Here is a 24,129-nt window from a genome sequence, read left to right on the forward strand (position 1 = left end):
AAAGAAATTAAAAAGCAAGGCAGACACAAATTTCAACATAACTTTGACAACCATTCATTCATAAATAAAACTTCTCATAATCCCTGTTTAGAGAACTCATTTCAGACCACTTACTATCTCACTGCATATTTCTAAGCAGGTATGAGGGTATGCACATGAAAGATCCCTGCTCCCTCTGCTTCTGCTGCCCCTCTCCTCTTCAAATTGTCTGTTTCTTCACTAATTACACCAAGCTATCAAACCAAATTACATGGAAAGACATGTGACAATTATATGCAGTGCAAAGAGAAACACAAATGGATCTACCTGGCTAGACACACAGGTAACTAAGAAAAATGTAATTTCGACCTTTAAAAAAAAAAAAAAAAAGTAGTAATGGAAAGATTAATGTCCCAACCAAGTAACACTCCATTTACTTTCCATCTTACTCAGCTTCCACGTCCCCTGTAATTTTTTTTGGCTGCTGCTGCTAAGGAAAGTCACAGGATTTTTTTTAAAGGTAAAAAACCACACTGCAAACCAAGTCAATAAAAGAATCCTAAATAATTTCTGACAAACTGTCGTTTGCAGGAAATTCACCTAGAGCCTTGAGACCACAGAGCACTAGTCAGAGTCGAAAATACTCTCTTTCTTAAAGGATTGACTCATCATCCATGTAACAGTAGAAAAGTATTTTAAAGTTGGAAAGTATTATCTTGGTTCCCCGAAAAGAACACAGCTCTTTATATTCCCTGAGTGGATCTGAGGACAAGATAGCTTTTAACATCCCCCAAATGCCCCTACCAGAGAATTAATGTCATTGCTGTACCTATTTTGACAGCTTCTGATTGTCAAATTGCACAATACAAGATGACCTTTAATGTAAGGTTATTAAATTGAACAAAAATATAGAATCATAAAATAGCTTGCATTGACCTCAAATATCATCTAGTTCCAACCCTCTGCCTTGGGTAGGGACACCTTCCACTAGATCAGTCTCATGATCCAACCTAGCCTGAACACTTCCAAGGATGGGGCACCCACAGCTCCTCTGGCAACCTGTGCCAGTGCCTCCCCACCCTTACCAGCAAAGAATTTCTTATCTAAAACCACCCTCTTTCAGTTTAAACCCAACATATGACATTAAAGTAGTCAATCCCAAAAGCAAACTTTAGTTGCTTATGAAGGGCTGGCTTACACCTGGGTCAAGCCACAACCTCTTCATTACTCTGCAGCTTCCAACCTGAATTAAGGAATGTGCTTTGACTGGACAGCTGAACAGATGCCTAACTTCTGCAGGTACTTACTGGAGCACATCCCATGTTTTTGGCAGCAAACACCTCACTTGGCAAGGCAGCTATCTACTTATCATACTTAAGGATCATCTCAAGGAAGCCATGAAAATAATTTACAGCTGCTGGTTCTCAGGTATTAGTTAAATTGTCACAGAACAAACCAAGTAAGAGATGACACAAAGCAAAACTAAGTGCCAAGATCGAGAAGATTCATATCAAGTGTCTGTCTTTCTTCAAAACACCTGATTACAAGGTAAGCATAAATTGTTGCAGACATTTTTAAGCTTCTAATAGTAACAAAAACATTTCAGAATATTTGAAAGACAGTAAAGCAGCACAAAATCACACTTCTCATCCCACTATCAATTTAAGTTTCACAAAGTATGATTTGTACCCAAAATATTTCTTTAGACAGTATTAACACATGCCACTACCTTTGTACTTTCACAGAGCCAGAACTGCTGAAAATCTATGACTAACTGTAGCATGTGATCCTTTTATGTACTGTGTCAAGGTTGATTCAGGTGAAAATTCGAAATAACCATAAAACCAACTGCAGTTAAGTTTTAAGCCACTTAAAATTATGGCAACAAATACAAACTTAAGCAAAGCAGTCTCTTAAAAATTTCCATACCTAACTTCAATTTTATTAATCTTAAAAAAAACACAAGCCACACAAAACCAAACCAATGCCACCTTTACAATTTCCAGCTGTTTCCCAGGGTGACACAGTTCTCTCTACGTGCAGTCATCAAAAACAGGGTCAATGCATTACAAAGTGCATTACAAAGTTAAAATCTTAAGTTCTGGGAACTTCAAAACAATTTATTAGGAACAATGCATCAATAAATATTTATTTTACCAGCGAATTAAGAAAGTACTAAGTAATATTCAGAACTAGAGGAATACCTTAAGGTCATTTCAGTTGCAAAGTATATCAGGCACTCTGCTCAGTATCTTGTTTCAGCTTTTACAGGAAGAACTAGAGGTGTTTCTCATTTTTCAAAGACTTCTAGTTCTGTTGCACAAAAAAAACTTCTGCCTATGTTATTTTCGTTTTATTTTGCACAAGAGATAACAACTATTTGCTAGTTGACTAAAATATACATAGGCCATCTAGGCCATCTCTAAAGATATTTTTCAGAGCCTTGAAGTATTTTACAGTATCTTGGATGTTCAGGTATTTTTTTAAAAATTACTACCCAAATTAAAAAAAAAAAAATCTAAGATAGCACACAACATCCTTACCTGCTCACACTTTATTTTGTTATGGAGCACAATTTCCAGCACCACTTGCAATAGTTCTAGAAATATCTTTCCCAAAACCATTCTTACTAGAAGGCTATCAATGCTCATTAAAGGAGTTTTGGTCTACTAAAAGCAGTAAGTATTGATCAGATCTGACTGAAACAGATCAACCAGTAAGTATTGTTTGCTAGCAAAAGAAATGGTCACCAGTTTGACATAAAAAAATGCCTTGACTATGTTTGGTGCAATAAAGGAATGATATCCAAGTCTTTGCTCCCTTACACTGCCAGGAACTATCTTCTGAATAACTGCCTTTTTACAATTTTTTTTTGGAAAGAAAAATGCCTAAATATTCTATTTCAATTAAATTAGAATTTCTATGGCAATTACAGCTAAGAACCTGCCCCTACAAATTCAGAATAAAACTACACAGCAGACTAAAAAGCATAGAATTCTGATATGGAGAAATATGAATAATATACAAAGAAATAATGGCAAAGAAATTATCTAAAAAACAAGAGGCACTCATAAGATGAGAGAAAACACTGTAGAAATGTAAATGAAAAGAACACAATTCTTATACTAAATGCTTTGCTACTAAAAATGAACCACATCTTCAAGAAAAGGTTTTCAATTGCAGTTAAGGAGAAACTTTAATTGCAAAAATTACAAGCAGGGGACACATTCAGGATTTCAGAGCAGAGCTTGGCAGAAGCAGCAGCATTTCAATCCTCAAAATAGAGAACTCTCTCATTACAGTAAAAAGAGCAAAAGTACATTTAGGCATTTCCAAATATCACAGGTTAAGTTTTCCACAAGAACCAAAGACTTTATGAAGTATCACAATGAAGAAACATATTCTTGGTTTAATTATACAGTTTCTTTTCTTACCTTCCCTGCTTCGAGCCATTATTATTAGCTGGCAGATCACATTAATCATTTCTTGAAGTAGTGCAGGACTCTTCTTAAGGATAAACTGCTGATCTGCAAGATACAACTGGCTGCAATTATGCTGTACTACTTTTAGGAAAAACAATCAGTTCACATGAACTGGACCATTTAATGGCATGGTCTTCACTTCTATTCATTCTTGTATTACCAAAACTGCCACTTTATTCTCACTGATACATCCATCTGTAACACTCCTTTAAAAAGGCAGGAAAATGAAAGTGCTAAGAGGAAACAAATTTTGTCTATGAGCTTCCACACTAAACGAAACAATACTTATTAGATTCATCTAATAAGAAGAAACATGATGGCATAGACAATTTACCAGTCATATTAAAAACACATTAATTCTTTAGGTAATTACAGGTTAAAAAAAGGATTTAAATTTTGAGAGAAACACCAGTTTTGCAAAAAACATTATTTGCAAGGTACCAACTTATTTTGAATGCAGTTCTGTGACGTTCTAAGTACAAACAGTAACTAAGTAAAGGTAAGATGAGATATTTTTCATTACTTTTTAAAACTGATTTTTATTTTTTTAAAGGAACTGAAAAATTTTAAGCAAAGCATTTTCTTTGGTTTGTTGGTTTCGGTTTGGTTATTTTGTTATTTCCATTAAAATGTAGAACATCTCAGCTTTGCCAGTCAGCATAAAACTATGGCTTTCATGGCTGAAACTAAAGAAATGCATTTAGAAACATTTCAGTTTGAGTATTTACAAGTATTAAAAATTCCAAAACACAAACCCAAGCTCACAGGTAACTGATATCTAAAAAAAAGTTCTAATCCTGTCATCTTTGTTTCACATAGCAGGCTAAAAACCTCCAAAAAGAAATATACAGGGAAATTATATAGAGAGCAACATTATGCTGATCTGGGATTTCTTTGCTCTGAAAAGCAAATATACTTCACGTTTAACTTTTTATTCTATTACAAAAATCAAAAACAATTTATCTAAGCCATATTTACAGCCAAAAGCATTAAAGCATCAGTCAGTATTGCAGGGTTGTCAGGAGAGTGAGTAAATGCTCTAAAGGGTCATTAAAGTTGAAAAACTAAGCAGCCTCCATAAAGACTATTGTGCAGAGATCCATTCAACTCTCTATAGCACAAGAATCAAAAGTACTGTACCATGCAGCATCTTGCTCTGTTTCCAGTAATATCTGATTAGGGGAGAAGACATTACCTTCTTCAAGAACTTCAGGAACTTGCATCCGGGCAAGATGAGTCAACAGCAGAACTCTGGCTTTCAGACTGTAAGGGTAGGTGAGAGGAGGCTCATTCTTCTTTAAATTTATGCCACCAATTTCTCTGATTAGCTAAAATAAAATAGGTAAACACAAACAGCTAAATTAGCTATTTTATTACTAAAGACAAGCAAATACAGGAGAACAGTTCAGAAGGAAAAAAAAAGTATATTTACAAAAGCAAGAGTTTAAGTAACTTTTCCTTGGAAATTTCTTTAGGGATGAACATTAGCCAACAAAACCCAGCTCCAAAGAGTATCTTTATATGCCTTCTTTCAACGTGCAAACATGGGGCATGCAAAATTTGCATGCAAGAAACTTGTCTTATGTAAAGACAAGTTAAGTAAATTCGTTAAGTAAATTTGTATTGACAGATAAATATTTTTAATATCTGATTTTATTGGCAAGGTTTACTAGATTCAACCATATTTTTAAATATAGAAAGCTTCCCTAGGAATAATTTCAGGTAAAACAGGAAGGAAGTTTACAAGCCTGAAATCCCTGGTAGGCTGAAGATCAAGTATTTTAACTTCTTTATACACCACACCAGCTAGAAAAAAGCGTGGTGCTCTTTACTCAGGATGACCTTTCCTGATCCCCACAGGACCAAGACCCATGGTTCAAACAGGTCTGAGTAACAGTAGCTCAGATAAGTACATGGCCCAGAAGCTTCACTTTTTAGCTCAAAAAGTTACCTGAAGAGAGATAAAAATTCCAAAATCTCAAGACAAAAAGAGAACTTTGGATATCAACAGCTAACCTACACCAACCTTTGACCAGTCTCTCCCCATACTTGAAAAAAGATCTTCTGACAAGAAGTTTCTTACAAGCACATCCTGGTGTAACCCCAGATCAAGTGCAGTAAAACTTCGAAAAGAGAATTTTGTGGAAAATGGGAACATTGATCATGGCCCCAAAAGCAGGATACACTAGCAGAACTTATAAGCAATATCCTTCTGTACTGATGCTTCAGTGAACTGTTCTGTCAGAAAAAAACCACAAATGACACTGGTACTAGACCTTTAGAAAGGGAACAAAATCTGTCATAAAATGCAGTCATGTACTTGCATACTAACAAGAACTGCAGGTCAAAGATGGAAACCTGTTAGCTGGAAAACAGAAATACCTAAGATGGGAAAATTCTGAAAACTTACTGATCCCACTCTAGTTGTATTAAACATATAAAACAACTATGGAAAAGAGTATGCTGAAAGTTATTGCATGCAGAAATATACCAACTAATACACTAACTAAGGCACTGTTAAGACTTAACACAGAATACTGTGGACAATTCTAAAATGATTAAAAAAAATGTAAAATTTAGAAATATATCAACTGAGAACACTACCCTGTTCAGCACATAGCAGGAGGAGCAAAATGAGCTTTTTGGAATAGAGAGGAATGAAAGACAGCAACTTTTCTAGTTTAGCAAATAAAGACAAAAAGATAATTAGTGGGCTATTGCTTCTACAGATGCATAAGGATATATACAGCAAGAATTGTTTAGACTCCAGAATAGTGATGATAAAAACCAAGGACATAAATTGGTCACAAACAAGATTCCTAATTACTAGTACAACACGTTCTGGAACAGCTTCTCAGCAGGATATGGTTAGAGAAGGCTTGACTGCCTTTTAAATAATGAATGATGAAATGTAAAAGGCCTTGCAGAATGCCAAGGCTGGCAACAGCATGAGTGAAGAACTATTGATCAGGGTGATCTTTCCCAACCTTTTGCTCCCATTGCTGAAAAACCCGACTTTACTGGAATTCATTCTTCTACTCAAAGTCCACAACATAAAGAACTTGTAAAAGAGACAATTAAGTAAAAGAAAATAATACTGAGATACCCCTTATGTCTATGTCACATTTAAAACACGAAAATTAAATTGTGTGCATGCAAAGGTTAAATCTGTGAGATTATTTCTCCCTCTTTTTGCCAACTCATAACATTTTCATTGGAGCATTTTGTATACTGTGCTTTAAACTTCTTAAATCCAAGTGTTAGTTTCTGATAAATAAGAATTTTTAAAACACTTAGAAAGTCTTATTTGCCACAGTATGCACTTAAGACATCTCTGATGCCACTGGAAACACTAAATGGAAACGAATATAAAAGGCAAGCAGAGGGGTACAGATATTCATGGAGGAATCTTCACGATATTTAAAGATATTACTAATTCAGACATCAGATAATAATTCTATTTTACTGTTAATGCACTCAACCAGGTTTGTGTTAATGATTTAAAAGAAAATGAAATGGTGATCACCTCCTTATGTCAATACTCAATATTTTTAAGGATTAACAGTCTAATTTCCTATTTGCTTTGTGCCTCCCCAAAAGCCCAATGCAGCAGTCTATATACTAAACCAATTCAATTTAAAATAAGCATCATTAATGCTCTCTTTTCTTTTTAAAAAAGTTTAAATCAAGTCGAGCTTCTGACTCCTATTTCTGAAGGGATACATGATGCCTCTCTATAAAGTTAATGCCTGGAATTCTGTCAGCTGGTCACCTAGAAGCATCACCCGCCTCGTCTCTTGAAGGGGTCAATTAAAACACCTCTTGATATAACTGACCTGAGGTATCTGGATGTTGTCTGCTGGTCTGCTCGTCGCATCTTTATTGTACTGAGGATCAAATTCAGATGCTCCTGCTAAAACCATGATAAGCCCTGCAAAGATAATTGGAGTCAGACAAAGAAAATATCAACATCCTAAGCCACCAACTGATTTCTTCAGAACCTTTAGCCATAAAGCTTACTCCCATTCTCCACCCAACAACCATGAATATCCATGTTCTCTGCTTAATGGATCAGTTACTACTGCCACAGGGCAAAAGAGGCAGGAATCAATGTCTGGCACAAGAGAAAAGAGATGATTCAAGGCTCAATTTTGCATGGTATCGAGTCCAGATTTGACACTTAATGTCTTGGAAAAAACATAATTAGACTTCAATAGGACTAGGAGACATCACTGCATAGCAGTTTGACTACTTCTGCATGCTCACAGACCCATTCCTCTCAGCAACCCATGTGCCTGCAGCAGCACCACAATGTCTATGGAAGAGGAAGGCAGGAAGGATAAAATTTCAGTTCTATCTTCTGCTCAATCAGCACTGAAAATTCACAAGGAAAATTCTTGTAATTATTAGAAAAGCAGTTCTATAAATAACCCTGCAAATAAATTGAGCAGAGATGATGGATTGCTCTTTTCATAATGTGATTAGGAAAACCCCATACAAAACATTCTGTAGCGAGTATAATTGAAATGAAAGCCCTAGACAACTGGATGTTTTAGTCCCATTGTGAGCTTTCTGCTCATGAACATACCAGACCCTTCAGCCATAGACAATCAGAGAGAGCTCATAGAATCATTTGCTCCAGTTAAAATAACTTCTCCAGCAGCAGTTACTCAAGCTTCCCTCCTGTATTTTGAGCAAGAGCTCTCAGGAGCAAGTCAAAGTTATTTTTGCCTACCTGCAGTGCCCAGTGAATTCAAACTAACAATGAGTCAAGTTCCCTGAGCACCAATTTTCATTTCCATGCTCGATTATCTATTCACTTCCTCAGCACAGCATATTGAAGACTTTGAGATGACTATAAATATCTTCCCATTATCTAAGATCAACAACGGTGAATCTCCAGGAAAGGAGATTCTGAAAGTTTGTTTGTCCTGAAGCTTGAAAAAATACCTTAAAACAAGGCAAGTTATGCAGATTTGTCTCATCATTTCCCTAGCCTGGTTTGATTACATTTGCTGACATTGATATACCACACTACAATGGAATTTCACAATGAAGCAAAAGCCTTGCCTGATCACTGTGTGGTTTGTCTAAGCCACCTCAGCTGCACCTCAGTTTTCATTCAGACTGCACAACAGACCTCAGGAGAACAAACTGACCAGCCTCTGATCCTGGAACTACTTAAATATGCTAAACCCTTAAATAAGGCCACTTAAACCTAGAGTTAACTTTTTAACCAATCTTTAGGAGGCAAACCTCAAAGCTGGGTTATGAACAAGGTTCAATATAAAACAATCTACTATAAAGAGCAAGTCTGAAAAAGGAAGTGATTTCCCTAAATTCTCACCTACTCTCTCTCTTCTCACCTAGCTGGAGATAGGAAAAAGCACAAGAATATGACAAAAGAGAGTATAAACCAGTCTGAACTAATCCCACACATAAACCCATGTGTCCTGTGAATAGAAGAGTGGCATCTTTCCATACTCTTATTTCCTACACCATTTGGATCATCTATGAAGCATTTCTACTTTGTAGGAAAACGATGGATCAAGAGCAGATTTCAGCAATCTTCCAGCAAATTTAAAGCTGAAAAACAGCGCAATTCAAAGGAGTAAGAAAATATATTTATGAACCCTTTTTAGAAGGTTTAGGGGGTTCTTCTATTCTGCTTTTCAGTTGCTCTGAGCATGCAATCTAGAACTAAATAGTTAAATCCAATCTAGAACTAAGTAATACTCTGCCAATTCTTAAGGCTTATTCCAGCCCCTAAACTGAAAGACACAATTTTGCACCAATGAAATACATCTACAGTTCTCCCCAGAAAAATGGGGGATTTATTTCTTTAAAATCAGGGAGTAGACACATAAGGTTAGTATATTGGAAGCTACAATCAAGTAACAAAATAACATAAAATTGATAGCAAATTTTTTAACAGAAACTTAGCTGTCGATTCTAACATCTAAAAACAATGTTTCATTTCTTATGCAAATAAAATTTTTATAAAGCCCCTAAAAAAATTCCAAAGCCTGTTTTTTTTTACACTAACAGAAGAAAACACACAGGTAGAGGTTGGCTCCTACTGGCAACTGAGGGCTACAGGCAGGTCAGCATGTTTTTCCCAATATACAATACACCTCTTTTTCTTCATGTATACGTAGACATAAATATAGATCTATACAATTCCCCCTCCCAAACATTTAATTCTTCTTACAGAGTATTCTTCACCTGGAAGAGAATTAAGTTTTAAAAACACTCTAAAGGAACCAGAAGCATTACTTTAACCTAATTAAAGCCTATAAAATAGAAGTGTTTTAATGTCAGCAGACTGACACTTCCAGATGAACACATCTACAAGTTCAAGATGCCTTTTCCTTACGTTTCATGTCCATGTTCCGGGTTTTATAGACAAAATATGTATATATTTGAGTTGTTCGGATGAGAATCTGATCTCCACTGTATCGTATTGATCGGTACCACCAAGAGCCCTGAAATATTCAACAAGAACAGACTGATGTCAGCTACAACAGCAAGCATCAAAACAGCCACAGTGCATGACCTCATGTCTGTCAATAACCAGATAATTCAGCCCAACTGATATTAACAATGTTGAGGTGAACTCAATTTCAGAAAGGAAAAGGGAAAAAAAATATATTTGCTGACACAAACTTTAAAAGCACACTGATAATTTCATCTGAGAGAATCTAATGTTAAACATTTTTAAATGACCTCTAGCCTAGAGAAATTTTCCCCAGCACATACACCTGTACACATATGCACTGCTTGGTTTATTTCTGGTGTTGTTTTAATGAATCCACTAAACAGTAAATTCACCCAATTTGCCACTTTCTATACGTGATGTGGTAACTCGTTACAGTGCAACTCAGCATTCAAATCTAGTTTAGGCAGGCCAAGACCTAAGAACGAAGAGATTTCTTTCACTATAAGAAAATTTGTAAAACTGTGATTTAAGTTACCTGATTACAAAGTGCTTTTCAGAAGGGGAAACTGGAGGTGGTGCGGGGTCCTTACTTCAAATTTTCAGAATTAAGCCATACACCTTCAGGTTGACAGAAGAAGAGCCAACACTCTGATAACTGCCTAATTAGCATTACACCAATGACTCAGATTATGGAACTCACTCTAGTGGTTGTACTCTCTAATATATTTTCAGAAAAATGGTGTACTGCATTATAAACTGCAATCTGTTCATTAAACTCCTCCATGTAAGCAAAGCTCATTTAACATAAGAAAATATATCAAAGATACTCCTCAATCTACTGTGAAATTTACTATCAGTGAAGAGCAACAAGTAGTAAAGTAGTAAGTGATGCTTACTACTATTAGTTTAATAATAGTGAATTCCCCCACTATTGAAATAATTCTCTAATCTACTTAATTATTTGGGAAATACTCAAGGACTGGCTCCAACAAAATTTTTAATAAATTAAACTTGATTCCTCCACGAATAAATGAATGCTGACCCAAAATAGTACACAACTTTCTACAACGTTTTTCTGCATTAAAAATTAATTATAATCCCACAGTTATCAAATATTTGTATGAGTACAGGTATTGGAAGAAAAATATAACTAGCCACTCCAAACCTACATGAATAAGGCTGCCTTAACTTCTTCTGCAGATACAGCTCCTGTCTCTTGCCTCATGTACAGGACATTGTTTAGGTCAGTGAGAGCCTGGAAAGAACTACTTATCATTATGTCCTTTTTCATTAATCTGGATTCAAAGGGTAGAAGTAGCCTTACTTTATTCTAGATGCCCATCAAACATAGGATGACTACACTGTAGTTAAGTTCGCCTTCTTTATTGATTCATGAAAGAGAAACAGACCCATTAGAGGCATGAATTATCTTGTATGTCTGATCTAAAATGAAATGATAAAATAACCTGCTCCATAAAAATGACTATTCCTCTTCGCTTACTTATAAAAGAAATTTACAGTGACAAGTCTGAACATACAAGTCTACATCTGGTATGGGGCAAGAGGCAGAATATTTTTTCTGTGCTCAGAACATTTCTTTGTACCAACAGCAAGGTTGTTTTCCTTTCACTTGAGCTATGATAAACCTGTGTAAATCACTAAAAGTATGTGCATACACAAAAGCATCAACTGAATCCTAAAAGGAAAGGCATGAAAAATTTTTGCCTCCTGGATTTTGGACCTTTTATTCATCTCTTTGTTGAAGTCAGCACATTTAATCTTCTAAAATACATTTTCAATTACAGAAAGACTCAAAGAGAAGGGATAATGTCTCTCTGAGTCTCTGCACACACTGATGCAAGCAGCTGCCAAGACCTCAGGACACTTTTTCAAATGAAAATCTTCTCAAGAACACGAGGGGTTTTCGGTTTCAGTTTTCTGAATCTTGCTTCATACCACATCCCAAATGCACAATCACTGGGTAAGGGACATTGTTCAAAAGCAATACTGTAGGGCAAGCCCAAGTCCTGAAATAACACTCACCTACCAATTGATTCCTCACACAAAGCAATGTCAATGGCAGACATCTCATGGTGTACAGAAGATCAATAAAAACTGAAGTTATGAAAACAAAGGCAGCCAGGAAAAACCAAATCCACCACCTACTCCACCTGCAATAATTCTAGCACCACCAGCTAGAGACAGTCAGACTCAGTCTTTAACACCACTGAATATCCTCTTGAGCTCATCACCCCATTATTTTTTTTTGAGAAAGAAGCTACAAGACAAATTACATAACTTAGTAACTCTTGTGATATCCAGTATTTTCCATGGAGTCCCCTCTCTACCATAGCACTGCATTTTTCTGGAAACTCTACAGCAGTTACAGTTTTTTCACAATAAAAGAAAACACCAGCTTTCAAAAAACAGCTCACTTGCACTGTCTACAAAAGGCAAGCATGAGAACTCTGTGTAAGACAGCTTTGTTTACAACTGAGTTACAAAGAGAATATCAGATACTACTTACCACAACAACTGGAAGAATAACCATAAATGCTAATCCATATACAAACAACACCTACAGAAAAAATACAAAACATACTGTATTAGACACTGTGGCTACTTAATATCACTCTTGTTTAATCTTCATGCTAAAATACAGTTAAGTAGTTCTACCACAAGCTTACTAAAAATTATCACAAGCTTATTGCATGATATCTGTCCTTATTTCTGAAGAGCAACTTACAAGTAATACAACTAGGTATGGCTTAAATAAGGAGTGTCAGTTTAATGTGATTCACATATGAATCCGTTTAAATGATTCCCACTGTCACAGGTCAGTTTCTGTGATGCAGTGGACAGATGATCAAAAGAAATCTAGTGGTTAAGAAAAATACCTTGCAGCAACAAATACAACTAGAAGAACATTTAGATCCTGTATGATTAGAGCAACACTAGCAAACCAAATGGAACTAGAGAATCCCAGTAAGAAGCTCTAAATGTGTTTCCTTGTAAGAGCAAACACACACTTTGTAGCAGTGAACCTCACTGTCATTAGAATGAGATCCATCCAAACACAACTTTACTCTCCAAGGTTAGATTTAAGCTACTCTAACACTCACAGCTCCTGAAATCTGCTTCAAAGATGTTCACTTGGACCAAAGTATTCATGTGTTTTGACTAAAAATGTGCAGTATTAAGAAATCCTTTTTTCAAAAACACTTGAAAGTTCACCTTAAAATCTTGAGCTAAGTAAGCTGACTCACCAAAATTGAATTTTTCTGATCCACAATCCAAGCTGGCAAAGCTATACCAAAGCTTGTAGCTGTAGGATGAAAGAAAAGAAATTCACTATAAAATATAGAGAAACATTTTTAAAGTCACATTATGTCTAACAAAGAAACCAACCCACCCAAAACCACCAACCCACCAAAAATAAGCAAATAAACATCAATAACCAAAATTTTAACAAATACAGCAAAATCAAGCAACAGATTAGAAATATGCAAAGTAGCAATAACAGGACTTACCTGAAATGCCAAATATTTTAGCTTAACATATTGCAGTGAAATAGGCAACATTTATATATTTCTTTTTATATATATAATATATATTATATAACACATAAAACATATATAATATATATTATAGAAAATATCACAGATTGGAAGATTTATTAGTTTTGCATGACAGAGTTTTCAGCAGTTCAAATGCATATAGTTAAGTAAGCACATGAGCTGCAAGAAAATGGTCTGAGCAAATTACTCCTATAGGAAGTTCTATCAGTTTGTCCCTCTAAGAAAATGTTCTAAGCTGTAAACTGTAAACACAAAACACTCTGTCAGTTCAAATTTCTGTGTGATTCATAAGAAAGAAAGAAAGAAATTCAAAAGAAGTTAGGTTACAGAAAATAGAAGACATGATTCTCTAACACCTCCAGCATACAGATCTGAATAGGGAGCAGCATAAAATAGCTTTTCAGACACAAGTGTTAATAAGTTACATTTTGTAAACACTATTTATTCCAATACTGAGTCCTATGAAACCAACAGGGGAAAGAAAAGAAAGTAGGACTTAATGGATTTCTAGGACCTGCTTAAAAGAAAAACAACATGCTTTCCTTAGTAATCTACCACATTAAATTACAGGAAATGCCTTGCTCTGGAGAATGAAGATCTCCAGACTCTAATCTGTTAATGATGATAGATTTTTAGAAGAATCTTTTACTGATGGAATAAATTTCAGTTACTACAATGTTTTTGACCTTTAGGATTGTAGTCTCAAATTGTTTCAGGAACAGAAGTAGTTCAGTAAAAAGCCCTTTCTCTTCTCATCTAAGAGTCTCCTTGCCTCCACTCACGCTCACTGAGCTGAAGCATCAGCAAATACCAAGGGGAAATAGGCTTTAATCATAAGGCACTTTAGTAGACTACCTTTATACTCATCAGTATAAGAGTATAGCCCTCACCAGCTTATAAACACTCTTTGAATGATTTTGCATTTGCTTTTAGTAAAGAAGCAAGTAATGCAAATACAAAAAGCCCTTTTTTGCCTGCCTCTGGCCTCACACTGCCTCAGCTGGATAGAGGAATGCTGCTCCCTCTTCCTCTGTGCTGGGCACAGGGGGTGGGATGTACCCCATTGAACTTGGCTGGGCATGTCTAACCCCAGATGTGCTTCATCCCAGCCCAGAAAACACCTCTATGAGGGACTGTATCCATCCTTTGTCTATACAGAACTAGAAGACATAAGTACATAGTTTGGATACATGTTTTTACACCACAGATGTATAAATAAAGAGAAGATGAATTTCACTAAATTAGAAAGTCCCTCACATTTTAATGTGGAACAAGGTTAGAGAATAAAGGAGAGGGAGAGAAAATTTCAGGGATTTCTCCCACCCTTCAGATGTCTCAAACAATAATGAGAGGTCTAGAAATAAACCAGAGAATTTTAATTCCATTGGAGACTGAGGCAGAGTTTTCAGAAGAGCAGGAGGCTTAACGCTCAAAGTACAAACTGCTAGCCTGCCAAAAAATCATTTCATTTTTCCCTCTGGGAATCCAAAGTCTCTTCGGTTTGTGAATACAATCACTAAGCCAACCAAGTTTCTTTGTGTCTTCTCAAGTTTTGGCTGAGTTTTCTTTTGAAGTCACAGCTTCAGGTCCATTCAAGGACACTGACACAATTGCCTAACTTCAAATATTATGCCTTGTCAACACCAAGTGAGTAGCTTATGGATGTAAAGAACAATTTAGCATCCAGGAAGATCCTAGGAAAGCTATTAAAATTTACAGTACCATTTTGCTGATATTGTGACAGCATTTCTGATGAAAGATTTTATCTGTATTTTGTAGTGAGATGGACAGAGACCTCTTATTTGCCTAGCAAAGGAAGCACTAGAAGCTAGGAGTTGATAGAAATCTGTTATGCTATAAAACACAGCAATTAAAGAAGCTGATCCACTTCCTTAGTTCATCAGATATGCCTCTGTCAGACTGTGATATAGTTGGCAAAGCTGTTTTTTGAAGGAAGAGGGAAGATTGTGTTATTTCTTTGAAACATTAGTTCCAGGGCTGGGGTTGGTTTTTTAACTTTAAAAATTAATGTCCTATGTTGGGTGGATATAATTCATCAGAAGAATTTACAGCACAGATGACAGAGTACCCTTATGTCATCCTGTAACTTCAGAATTAAGTTACAAATTCCATTTATTATTTCCAAGCTGGCTATAACTCATTCCACACAGATATGTTGAATAACTTGTCTAATCAAATGTCTCCATTTTGCCTGTAATGAGTACCAGCTAGAAACATGCAACATTTTTCCTTAGTAGGCCACTTAAACAATCACAAAGGTGTTTTACAAGCAATTCACACAACTGCAAATAGGGAAAAAACTTTCCCATTAACTTTCAGTCTTAAATTAATTTTATTTGGATCACCTACTGTAAAACTTTGACACACCATCACCAGGATTAATTTTGTGTAGCAACCTGCCCCAATACCCCTAAGTCCTTTCAAAGTATGTTTATTGCACTATGACTAGTTGTTAATTTTTCAATATACATATCTAGTATTTGATCATAAACACGAAGAAATGTTTAAAATCAACAAGTTTCTGATAAGCAGAATTCTATTTTTTGCTTGTACCTCCATCAATATTGGCAAGTCTCCCTGGAAACTTATTGAAGCTGACTAATTAAAAAAATTCTTCTCTTTTCACCATACTTACATACATACAAAAGTTCGAGAAGTGTAAAGCAAACTCTTTCTTGCCTTTCCCTGCCACCACTCCCAGAGCCAGTTTTACAAGCAAAGAATTGGTCAGACATGTTGCTTTAATCACAGGAGAAGGTTATTATATAAAGCTCCAAGTGCTTCTTGACTGATCAGGTATTGCACATCTCACTGTACAGTGATTACAGGATCTCTGTCACATATAACTGTTACCTTGTGGTCCATCTGGATTACCAAATTCTTCCCAGTTTTTTCTTGATTCTTCATCAGTTAAGCTAGTTACAAGAAGAGATATTAAGTTAATATAGAAGACATTTCTGAAAATCATTAACAAACAGAAACTTTAAAATGTGACAGTCACTATCCTTTAGGGGTGGTTTGGAAATCTAAACAGATGCTGTTATTTTTTTGTATGAAATTTAACAGGAAACAATACCAGTGTATTCCTCCTTGATACACAAGCAAATTCTTTAAGGACTGACAGGAAATCACACACAGGAGATGGCACAATCACATCTCCCTTTCATGACAGTGACTACATATCCATCAGCACACAGTATTTTTTGATGCCAGGTTACAGCACAGTAAATTTTGAAAGACAGAGGTTGAAATTTGGTTTGTTTTTTTTTTTTTTTTTTTTTTTGAGGTTGAAATTTTTTTTTTTTTTTTTGCAAGGAAGGTAAATATGGAAGATGAATTGATTGATCAGAAGAGGTCCCATATGGGCATTTATATTATTCTAGACCTTTAGCCTTTGACAGCCAGTGTTGGGCTGTTCTTGGGTTTTTTCCATGTAATGCCCAAGTTTCATAATTTAATACTCTCTTTATTAAGTAAGACACCATCTCCTAAGTCTTACCATTTCTGTGCCTGTTCAGTAACAACAGTTTTTTGGCAATTGTATGCCACCTAAACAGAATCCTTGTTACTAGAAGGAAGACTACTGATTTAGAACACAGAAAACATGACTTTCATTGTATGAAAGATTTTGTCTAACATAAGAAACCCAGGGAAGAAGTCAGGCCTCTCCTGACCATTTCTAAGCCTCCCACTTGTTGACAAACAGACTCACCAAATGGGCAGCTTTTATATTCTTTCAAGACAGGATGGCTAAGGGACTTCACCATCATTTACCTCACAATATACCTCTACCATAGCCCATGCACTAGTGTTTGAAGGATCAAACTGTAGCACCAAGTGTTTGAGTACTGGCTTGCAAAGCAAATAATATACATGTTTTAGGAGTTCAAAAAGGTATACCAGAATTTACTAACAAAGAGATTTTCAAGGTGATACAGATGTGTTACAGCAAAAAGTATTATTTCCAAACTGCTCAAGTGAGCATGGTGCTGGTTCTCCTTCTCACCTCTTCCCAAACAGGACTCTCCATCAGTAAGGTTAACCATATACACAACTGACTTCAGGGCAGAAATCACCAACTTCCTAGGTTCTCTGATGATATGACTGACCCAATAAACCCCAATAACTGAAGAAGTCTCAGAGGTGATGGGCAAGAGTGACATGCTGTAAAGCTCTGAGTGACCACAGTAACTCAGCACAGCTGCTGCAAAGAAGCTGACTCCATCTCAGCACAAAGGGGACATGAAGGGGCCTTTGTTTCACATAAAAAACTATAAATAGCTGAGAGGATCAATTGGTGGTATAACCATTTCACTTTGAGTGCATCAAAAAAGTATGAATGTCTCAAGTCTGAGACACCAGCATGGGGGGAGTAAATACCTGGCTCAATTCACCAGAGTATAAAAACAGATAACTATAATTCTGTAGAGAACAATGGGCTCCAGCTGGCTTCAAGCCACACATGCCTTCCCATCAGCATCATGACAGCGAGTGTATTAGAGACACCAGTAACAGTGGGAATCCCACTGGTACTGTGACTGAACTCAGTATTGAAATTCCTGTATTTTGATTTCCTTTATACCAAATTCTCATATTAGACATCACTCAGATACTAAAAATATAAAAATGCTGTAAGAGATAAGACCAAAAAATACTCTAGAGGAAAAGCAGATTCAAGGACTCAGCCTTTAAGAACTATACAGGTACTATAAAACAGTCACCAAGTGAAAAATCAGAACAGCATAGCAGGCATAACTGGAAAGGGACAGGGGCAAGCTGAGAGGAAACAGTCAGATCCAGAATGAACATCCTCTTCACCTGACAGAACAGCTGAAGTACTGTCTGTACCCTTTGGCTTTACCACCAGGTGAAATGAACAGTATATATATTTTCTATGCACCACTTCAAAATTGCCATAACAGAGTTGGTTGGTTAAAAATCACAACACCCATTTTGTTCTTGTCATCTTTAAGATTTAATACATGTTATACTGGATTTAAGATTTAATATATGTTACATTTCTCGTAAGTGACATGCAAGTTAACACAAAAAACTAACACCTTACAGTATTCTGATAGGTACAAAACAAATTACCCTTCCTAACTTGACCAAAGCAAATACACACTGCAGAAAGACACGTCTTGACTTTTGTTATATATCTGAACACAGATATGCCTTCTTAGGCCATCCTTGTTCTTACTGTAAAGGCTGCCCTCCCCATAAAATTATGATCCCCTTTTTTCATAGGCTAAAAATAAACTTACGCTGCATAGGCCTTAGCAATCCTCATGAACATGACTTCATCTCCTCCTTTATCTGGATGGTATTTTAGGGACAGTGCACGGTACTGCTTCTTTATTTCCGATATACTTGCTCCCTTCAAAAGGAAAGGGTTGCATTTATTAATAAATGAAATTCATTCTTATATATAAAATCCTAATACACATTGTGTAGTATTTTTCTGAACCATTCAATGAAGAATTATATTCTAACACAGGGTCATGAAACTATTTACGTATTTCGTGAAAACATTATTATTTTTCTGACAACATTCTTACAACCATTATGTTTTTAAATGAAGACAGAAGTCATAATCTAACTAAAAGATACTCAGATGACTGAACACCGGCTTTTTTCTGGATTATTTACCCATAGGAACAAAAAAAAAAAAAAAAAAAGGAAAGATTCCTTATCTGTTTGGCAAACCTTAAACACATTTATGAATACAAGGAATTCTCACTTGCAATATTCTTCTATTTAAGCATATTTCATAAATCAAGCATGATGATCCACTTGCAGTTTGTATGCAGAAAAAAATGTCAGTCACCAGGAACAGCAGATTTCCCTGCCACTTAAAAATGTCTTTGACTAGAATCATCCTATCCATAAATTATTGCAAACTTCTTGAACAGAGAGAATACATTACCTATACCTGAGAAAGATTTATTTTTATTCTACTCCAGCATGTTGTTAAATGCCACCAACAAAATAGCCTGTGCATTCATTTCCAGCTGTGAACTTCAGTACTCAAGAAAACCAACAAAACTTTATAGTAAGCTAAAGATTTTTCTGTATGTTATCTGCTAAGTTTCCAACAACAATTACCAGAAGACTTTTCAATATTTTGTGCCAGGGAAGCTTAGCATGCTAACCTTAACTGCATAATAAACACACAAGAATTTATTTACAGATTATGGTAGTATTTCAATAAATTTAAACTAGAAATTAAACTACCCTGAGGCTTCACTTGCTGTTACTTTATCTCACTTTATACACTCTGCCATACCCCAACATTATTTTTCAACAGCATGCCTGCCTCATTTAATGCACAGGATGAATTTACTCCATTATAAATGAGACTTCAACTAAAAGCAGATGTTTCAAGACTAGATGAAGAATGCCAGATAGGGAGGAGAAGCTAGAAAGTAGGGGAAAAAGAATAAAGGGAAGGAAAAAAAATCCAAAATGTTTGAATAGAGATGTGTTTTCTTGGCTTACATGAATGCTGCCTGTAAAAAACAAAACTAATTTTTTCTCTCTGACTCAGAGATGCACAAAATTCCTGACAAGTTGACAAGTTTTCCATCTACATAAATTGCTTACTCTTCATTTTCCAAAGCTAGGCTACAGAAGTTAGGCCTGACTTACAGAAGTGCTTAGTAGCCTTGGACAGCTGGTGGCAGTCTGCTTGGAACACAGAGTGTGCCTGTATGTAATAACTTTTGAGATTCATCTTTATGCCTTGGATCCCATCTCTAAAACACAGATACTTACATAGAGATGCAGTACAGATATTTATTAAATAAATCATTAATATTTGAGCACCTTATATGTTAGTGAATTCAAGTGGTGTGCTTCAAAAAGCTATTCTATGTTCAAAATACAGTGCTGATATTACATATAAAATCTGGTCTAACTATATTATCTGGACTTTTTGTTGCTGTGGCTCTTGAGAAAAAAAAGCCTCTTGTTATAAACATATATGCTAACATAAAATAAAAATATAATCTTGACTAAAGTGTGAATGCAAAGTGAATTACTGTGTATCATAACTTTAAAGTGCTTACATCTGCAACCATTTTAATTTTTTGAAGTTTGGGGGGGTGGGGGGGTTGCTGGTGTTTTGGGGTTTTTTTTAACAACAGTAACTGTTTCATTATCTAGCTACACTTCAGCATCTGTATCACTTTATCAGCAGGACTGGATACAACTCTCAAGGTTGAATGGTAACAGAAGAAATCTGTTAATTTTTCACATAGTTCTAACTTTCAAAAGATTTAACAGAAATTGCCTGATAGCAAGAAACACACTGAGATTTTGAACTCTTATCTTGAGCCCTACTTCAGCTATCTATCTTCACAACCATCTTTTCATCCCCCTTTTAAAACCTCTGCCTTTCATTCAGTTAGTCCTTATGACAACATGCTCCATTCCTCAGTTCTTGAGGCAGACCAGAATTGGTTTCTTTGCCTGGGTAAGTTGCACATCTTGAGCATGTGTACAAGTTTTCATCAACAAACACAAAGGTATAATTCACTACATGCACTTTCTTTCCCCTCATGGTTTTTACTTGTAGAAATTTTCCCAAAGATAAGAAAGGAAAACACTCTGATGACCTAATCCCTAGCCTGATTTGTTTAATCAAAGTTAAGCCAGTTACATGAATATTTAAAATGCATGGGTCCAACAGATATATCTCAACAGTAAAAACTTGTATTGCTCCTTCCTGTGCATCAATGAGAGAACTCAAGTCAGCAATCAGTGAGTCATGGAGAAGCTGAGTAGGGATTGCAGTAACTTGGCTCTAGACATGACAGGCAGGTGTTCTACCTGTCTAGCCAGAAATAGGCTACAGACTTCTCACCTGTTATAAATGGCTTTCTTAGCACAAGGTGCTGCTTTTCCCTGCTGACAAGTCAACACCATTTAAAGGCATGAGATGTATTTGCTAATGTTCACATACATATTCAGCTCTCTCACACTAACAATATACATCACATTTAATCAAAACAGGTACACTGAAAGCTCATTCATGTTCTTGTGCTGAGCTGGATCCACAGTGTACTTTAGACTTCAGAGTGAATCATACCTCAGACTCCAAAACTGGAAAGATGACTCTACTGTTATTCAAAGGAAGATCCTGGGATCAGGAAATAATTAACTTAAGCAGAAAATCTGCTTGAGGTATTGTGGTTAAGATGAAGAGTTTAAAAGAAGTCCAGAAAGTCTATCCTTGGGATATGTAATTTTTTGCATCCATTTTGTATCAGTCCTTCAGTATAAACAAAGCACTGCATCTATTTTCTACATAAGCACTATATCTTTTTTTAATCCCAATTTAATAAACCTATTGGCTGGGATCATTGTTTAGAATTTGTAGTTTGCATTCACAGATACGATCAAGATTCAAGCTAGCCCACGTCAAAATGTGCATCAGCCTTCAGTGAAACCCTTCATTTACAAATATTGCTCTGTACAGAAACTGTAAATCAAGTGAATTCACATTATTGTTTATACAGTTTCTTCAGCATCCCTAAAAGGACCTACTGAGAAGATTTACACAGGGCATAAAAAGCAGATATTTTTTTTTTGCATTCCTGTACACAGAGAGGAAAACATCAGAATAGGATTTTTAAAAACCCACCTCACTACATTACAAGAATTTTGAAGGAGCTAGATAGAAAAGTTATAAATTGATACAGATATAGGCAAAAAACACATAACAACTGACTTCATAAAACACAGCAGCAATTTCCACATGCCAGAAAAGAACAAAAACGCTAGATAGATTCACTAAACTTACTTTGTTTGAAAAAGCAAGTCTGAGATTACACATCTACACACAAAATACACACAAAGTACAGACTAGTGAAAGATGTTATTACTTACAGGATCCAAAAGTAACACTTCATAAGGGTTGTACTCTTGATACTCTCTGTCTGTTTTGGAAACTTTGTATGCAAGGAATAAAAATAATGCCCAGCCAGCAAGAAGGACTATTTTCCTGTTTGGTAGAAAATAATTGTTTAAATACACAAATCTACTAGCTCTAGCACTATTCTAATAACATTAGAAGCCATCTTGTATCACCCTTCAAAAAATGGTATTAAAACAGCAAGAAACACTAAAGCACACATTACTACTTCAATTTAACACCACTTTTTCTCCTAGCTTTTAACAAGAACAATCCACTACCACAAAGTCTCTTTCCATTCTTTGTCTGTCCTTAGCAAGTACACATTATTATTTTCTATTTTTAAAGGATTATTTTAACCAGATCCTAGACAATGTGTTAAAAAGAAAAAAAAAAAAAACACAGAAAGCTGACACAGATGCATAACAGACAGCAAAATATTTTGAGGGTGGGAGCGAAAAGGAAATTATGGATATAAAGCTTTCACCTTCCAACATAAAAAGTTGTTATTCTTTTATATTTGAGTATATATATTCACATACTAAATATTTAAATGAAAAGATTGCACTAGCACTATTAATTTCAGTGAGGGAGAATTATTTTATTTTTTAACAAATAAATGCATTGTTTACTTTTTTTACAGCTGAGGCTCATATTTTTCAGGTATTTTATACAGGACAAACAGCATGCATCTTGATTTAAAGCCCTACCAGAAAATAATGATTACCTATTAATTATTCAAATATGGCAGATTGCAAATGTCTCTAGTGATGCAAAAGTAACTAATTCCTGCTTTGATTACAAACCAATGTACTTCCATTAAAAAAAAAAAAGTAAGAATTGCTTCAATGGAAAGTCATGCAAATGAAACGTACGTACTTCACTGTAGGAATTATGTTCTGCTGTGGTTTCAGCAGTCGCAAGCGGTACCACAAACACCTTCCATATACGTTCCTTATATTCTTTAATCGAATTTGTTCTATAAAAATAGAGAGATTGTGATTAACCAAGCTGACAAAACACAGGACAACAAACATGCTCACCTCACCCCAAGCAGGCAGTACAAAGTCAGTTGGAGGACTAACATAAGGTCCAGCATTCCAGATGAAAGAATGCTTTTTATCCATTTAAGTGACACTGTACATGCATAAACATAAGAAATTGGTCAGATTATTCTCTCTACCTAAAAGGAATCCATTCTGTTTTCTATATGCCACCTTATAACCATCACACATGAACCCAGCCTTTGCCTAACATGCACCTGTAAACTTTGCTTCTGCCACTCAACTCCAAAAGTTTCCCATTTCAGTGTATCAGCTACCGCATGCAGGAAAAACAAACAAACAGAATGCAACCTACAGGCAAACTTGTGTTTTTATACAAATACAAAGTACAGCAGGAGCAACAGCTCCTCCCTCAATGCAAAATATGATGCATTTTCCTCCTCTTTGTAATATTTTCTTTTTCAAGTTGCCTTCATTTAGGTTTTTCTGCTGCAGGGAAAAAGGAAGGAAGATAAGATAACAGATTCTTGTAAGCCATGCAGCTCAGTAACACATGCCTTCAGCAAGGGAGCTTTCACAGCAACGACTGGCAACAAAAATTCTTCCCATGGTCCTTTTAGGACAGAATGGGGCTGGAAGGAAATTGCACTGTCAAACTCACTATGATGAGGAATGGAAGCTCTGTTAAGACAGTTTTAATTGTATTGCAGAA

At 35.7% G+C, this 24,129-nt stretch overlaps 1 protein-coding gene across 1 annotated transcript in view; it reads right to left on the minus strand.

Moving 5' to 3' along the window:
- Nucleotides 1-24,129, minus strand: part of SEC63 (SEC63 homolog, protein translocation regulator) — a 58,138-nt gene that overhangs the window by 15,808 nt on the left and 18,201 nt on the right. The window contains exons 2-11 of the mRNA XM_056486584.1: nucleotides 23,293-23,392; nucleotides 22,389-22,503; nucleotides 18,764-18,876; nucleotides 16,353-16,414; nucleotides 13,167-13,225; nucleotides 12,428-12,478; nucleotides 9,838-9,946; nucleotides 7,298-7,392; nucleotides 4,657-4,789; nucleotides 3,414-3,506 (exon numbers count right to left, since the gene is read on the minus strand). Coding sequence (XP_056342559.1) covers nucleotides 3,414-3,506; nucleotides 4,657-4,789; nucleotides 7,298-7,392; nucleotides 9,838-9,946; nucleotides 12,428-12,478; nucleotides 13,167-13,225; nucleotides 16,353-16,414; nucleotides 18,764-18,876; nucleotides 22,389-22,503; nucleotides 23,293-23,392 — 930 coding nt within the window. The remainder of the gene's footprint in view (nucleotides 1-3,413; nucleotides 3,507-4,656; nucleotides 4,790-7,297; nucleotides 7,393-9,837; nucleotides 9,947-12,427; nucleotides 12,479-13,166; nucleotides 13,226-16,352; nucleotides 16,415-18,763; nucleotides 18,877-22,388; nucleotides 22,504-23,292; nucleotides 23,393-24,129) is intronic.

The sequence above is a fragment of the Oenanthe melanoleuca genome, chromosome 3 (genome assembly GCF_029582105.1).
Source record: "Oenanthe melanoleuca isolate GR-GAL-2019-014 chromosome 3, OMel1.0, whole genome shotgun sequence".
NCBI lineage: Eukaryota > Metazoa > Chordata > Aves > Passeriformes > Muscicapidae > Oenanthe > Oenanthe melanoleuca.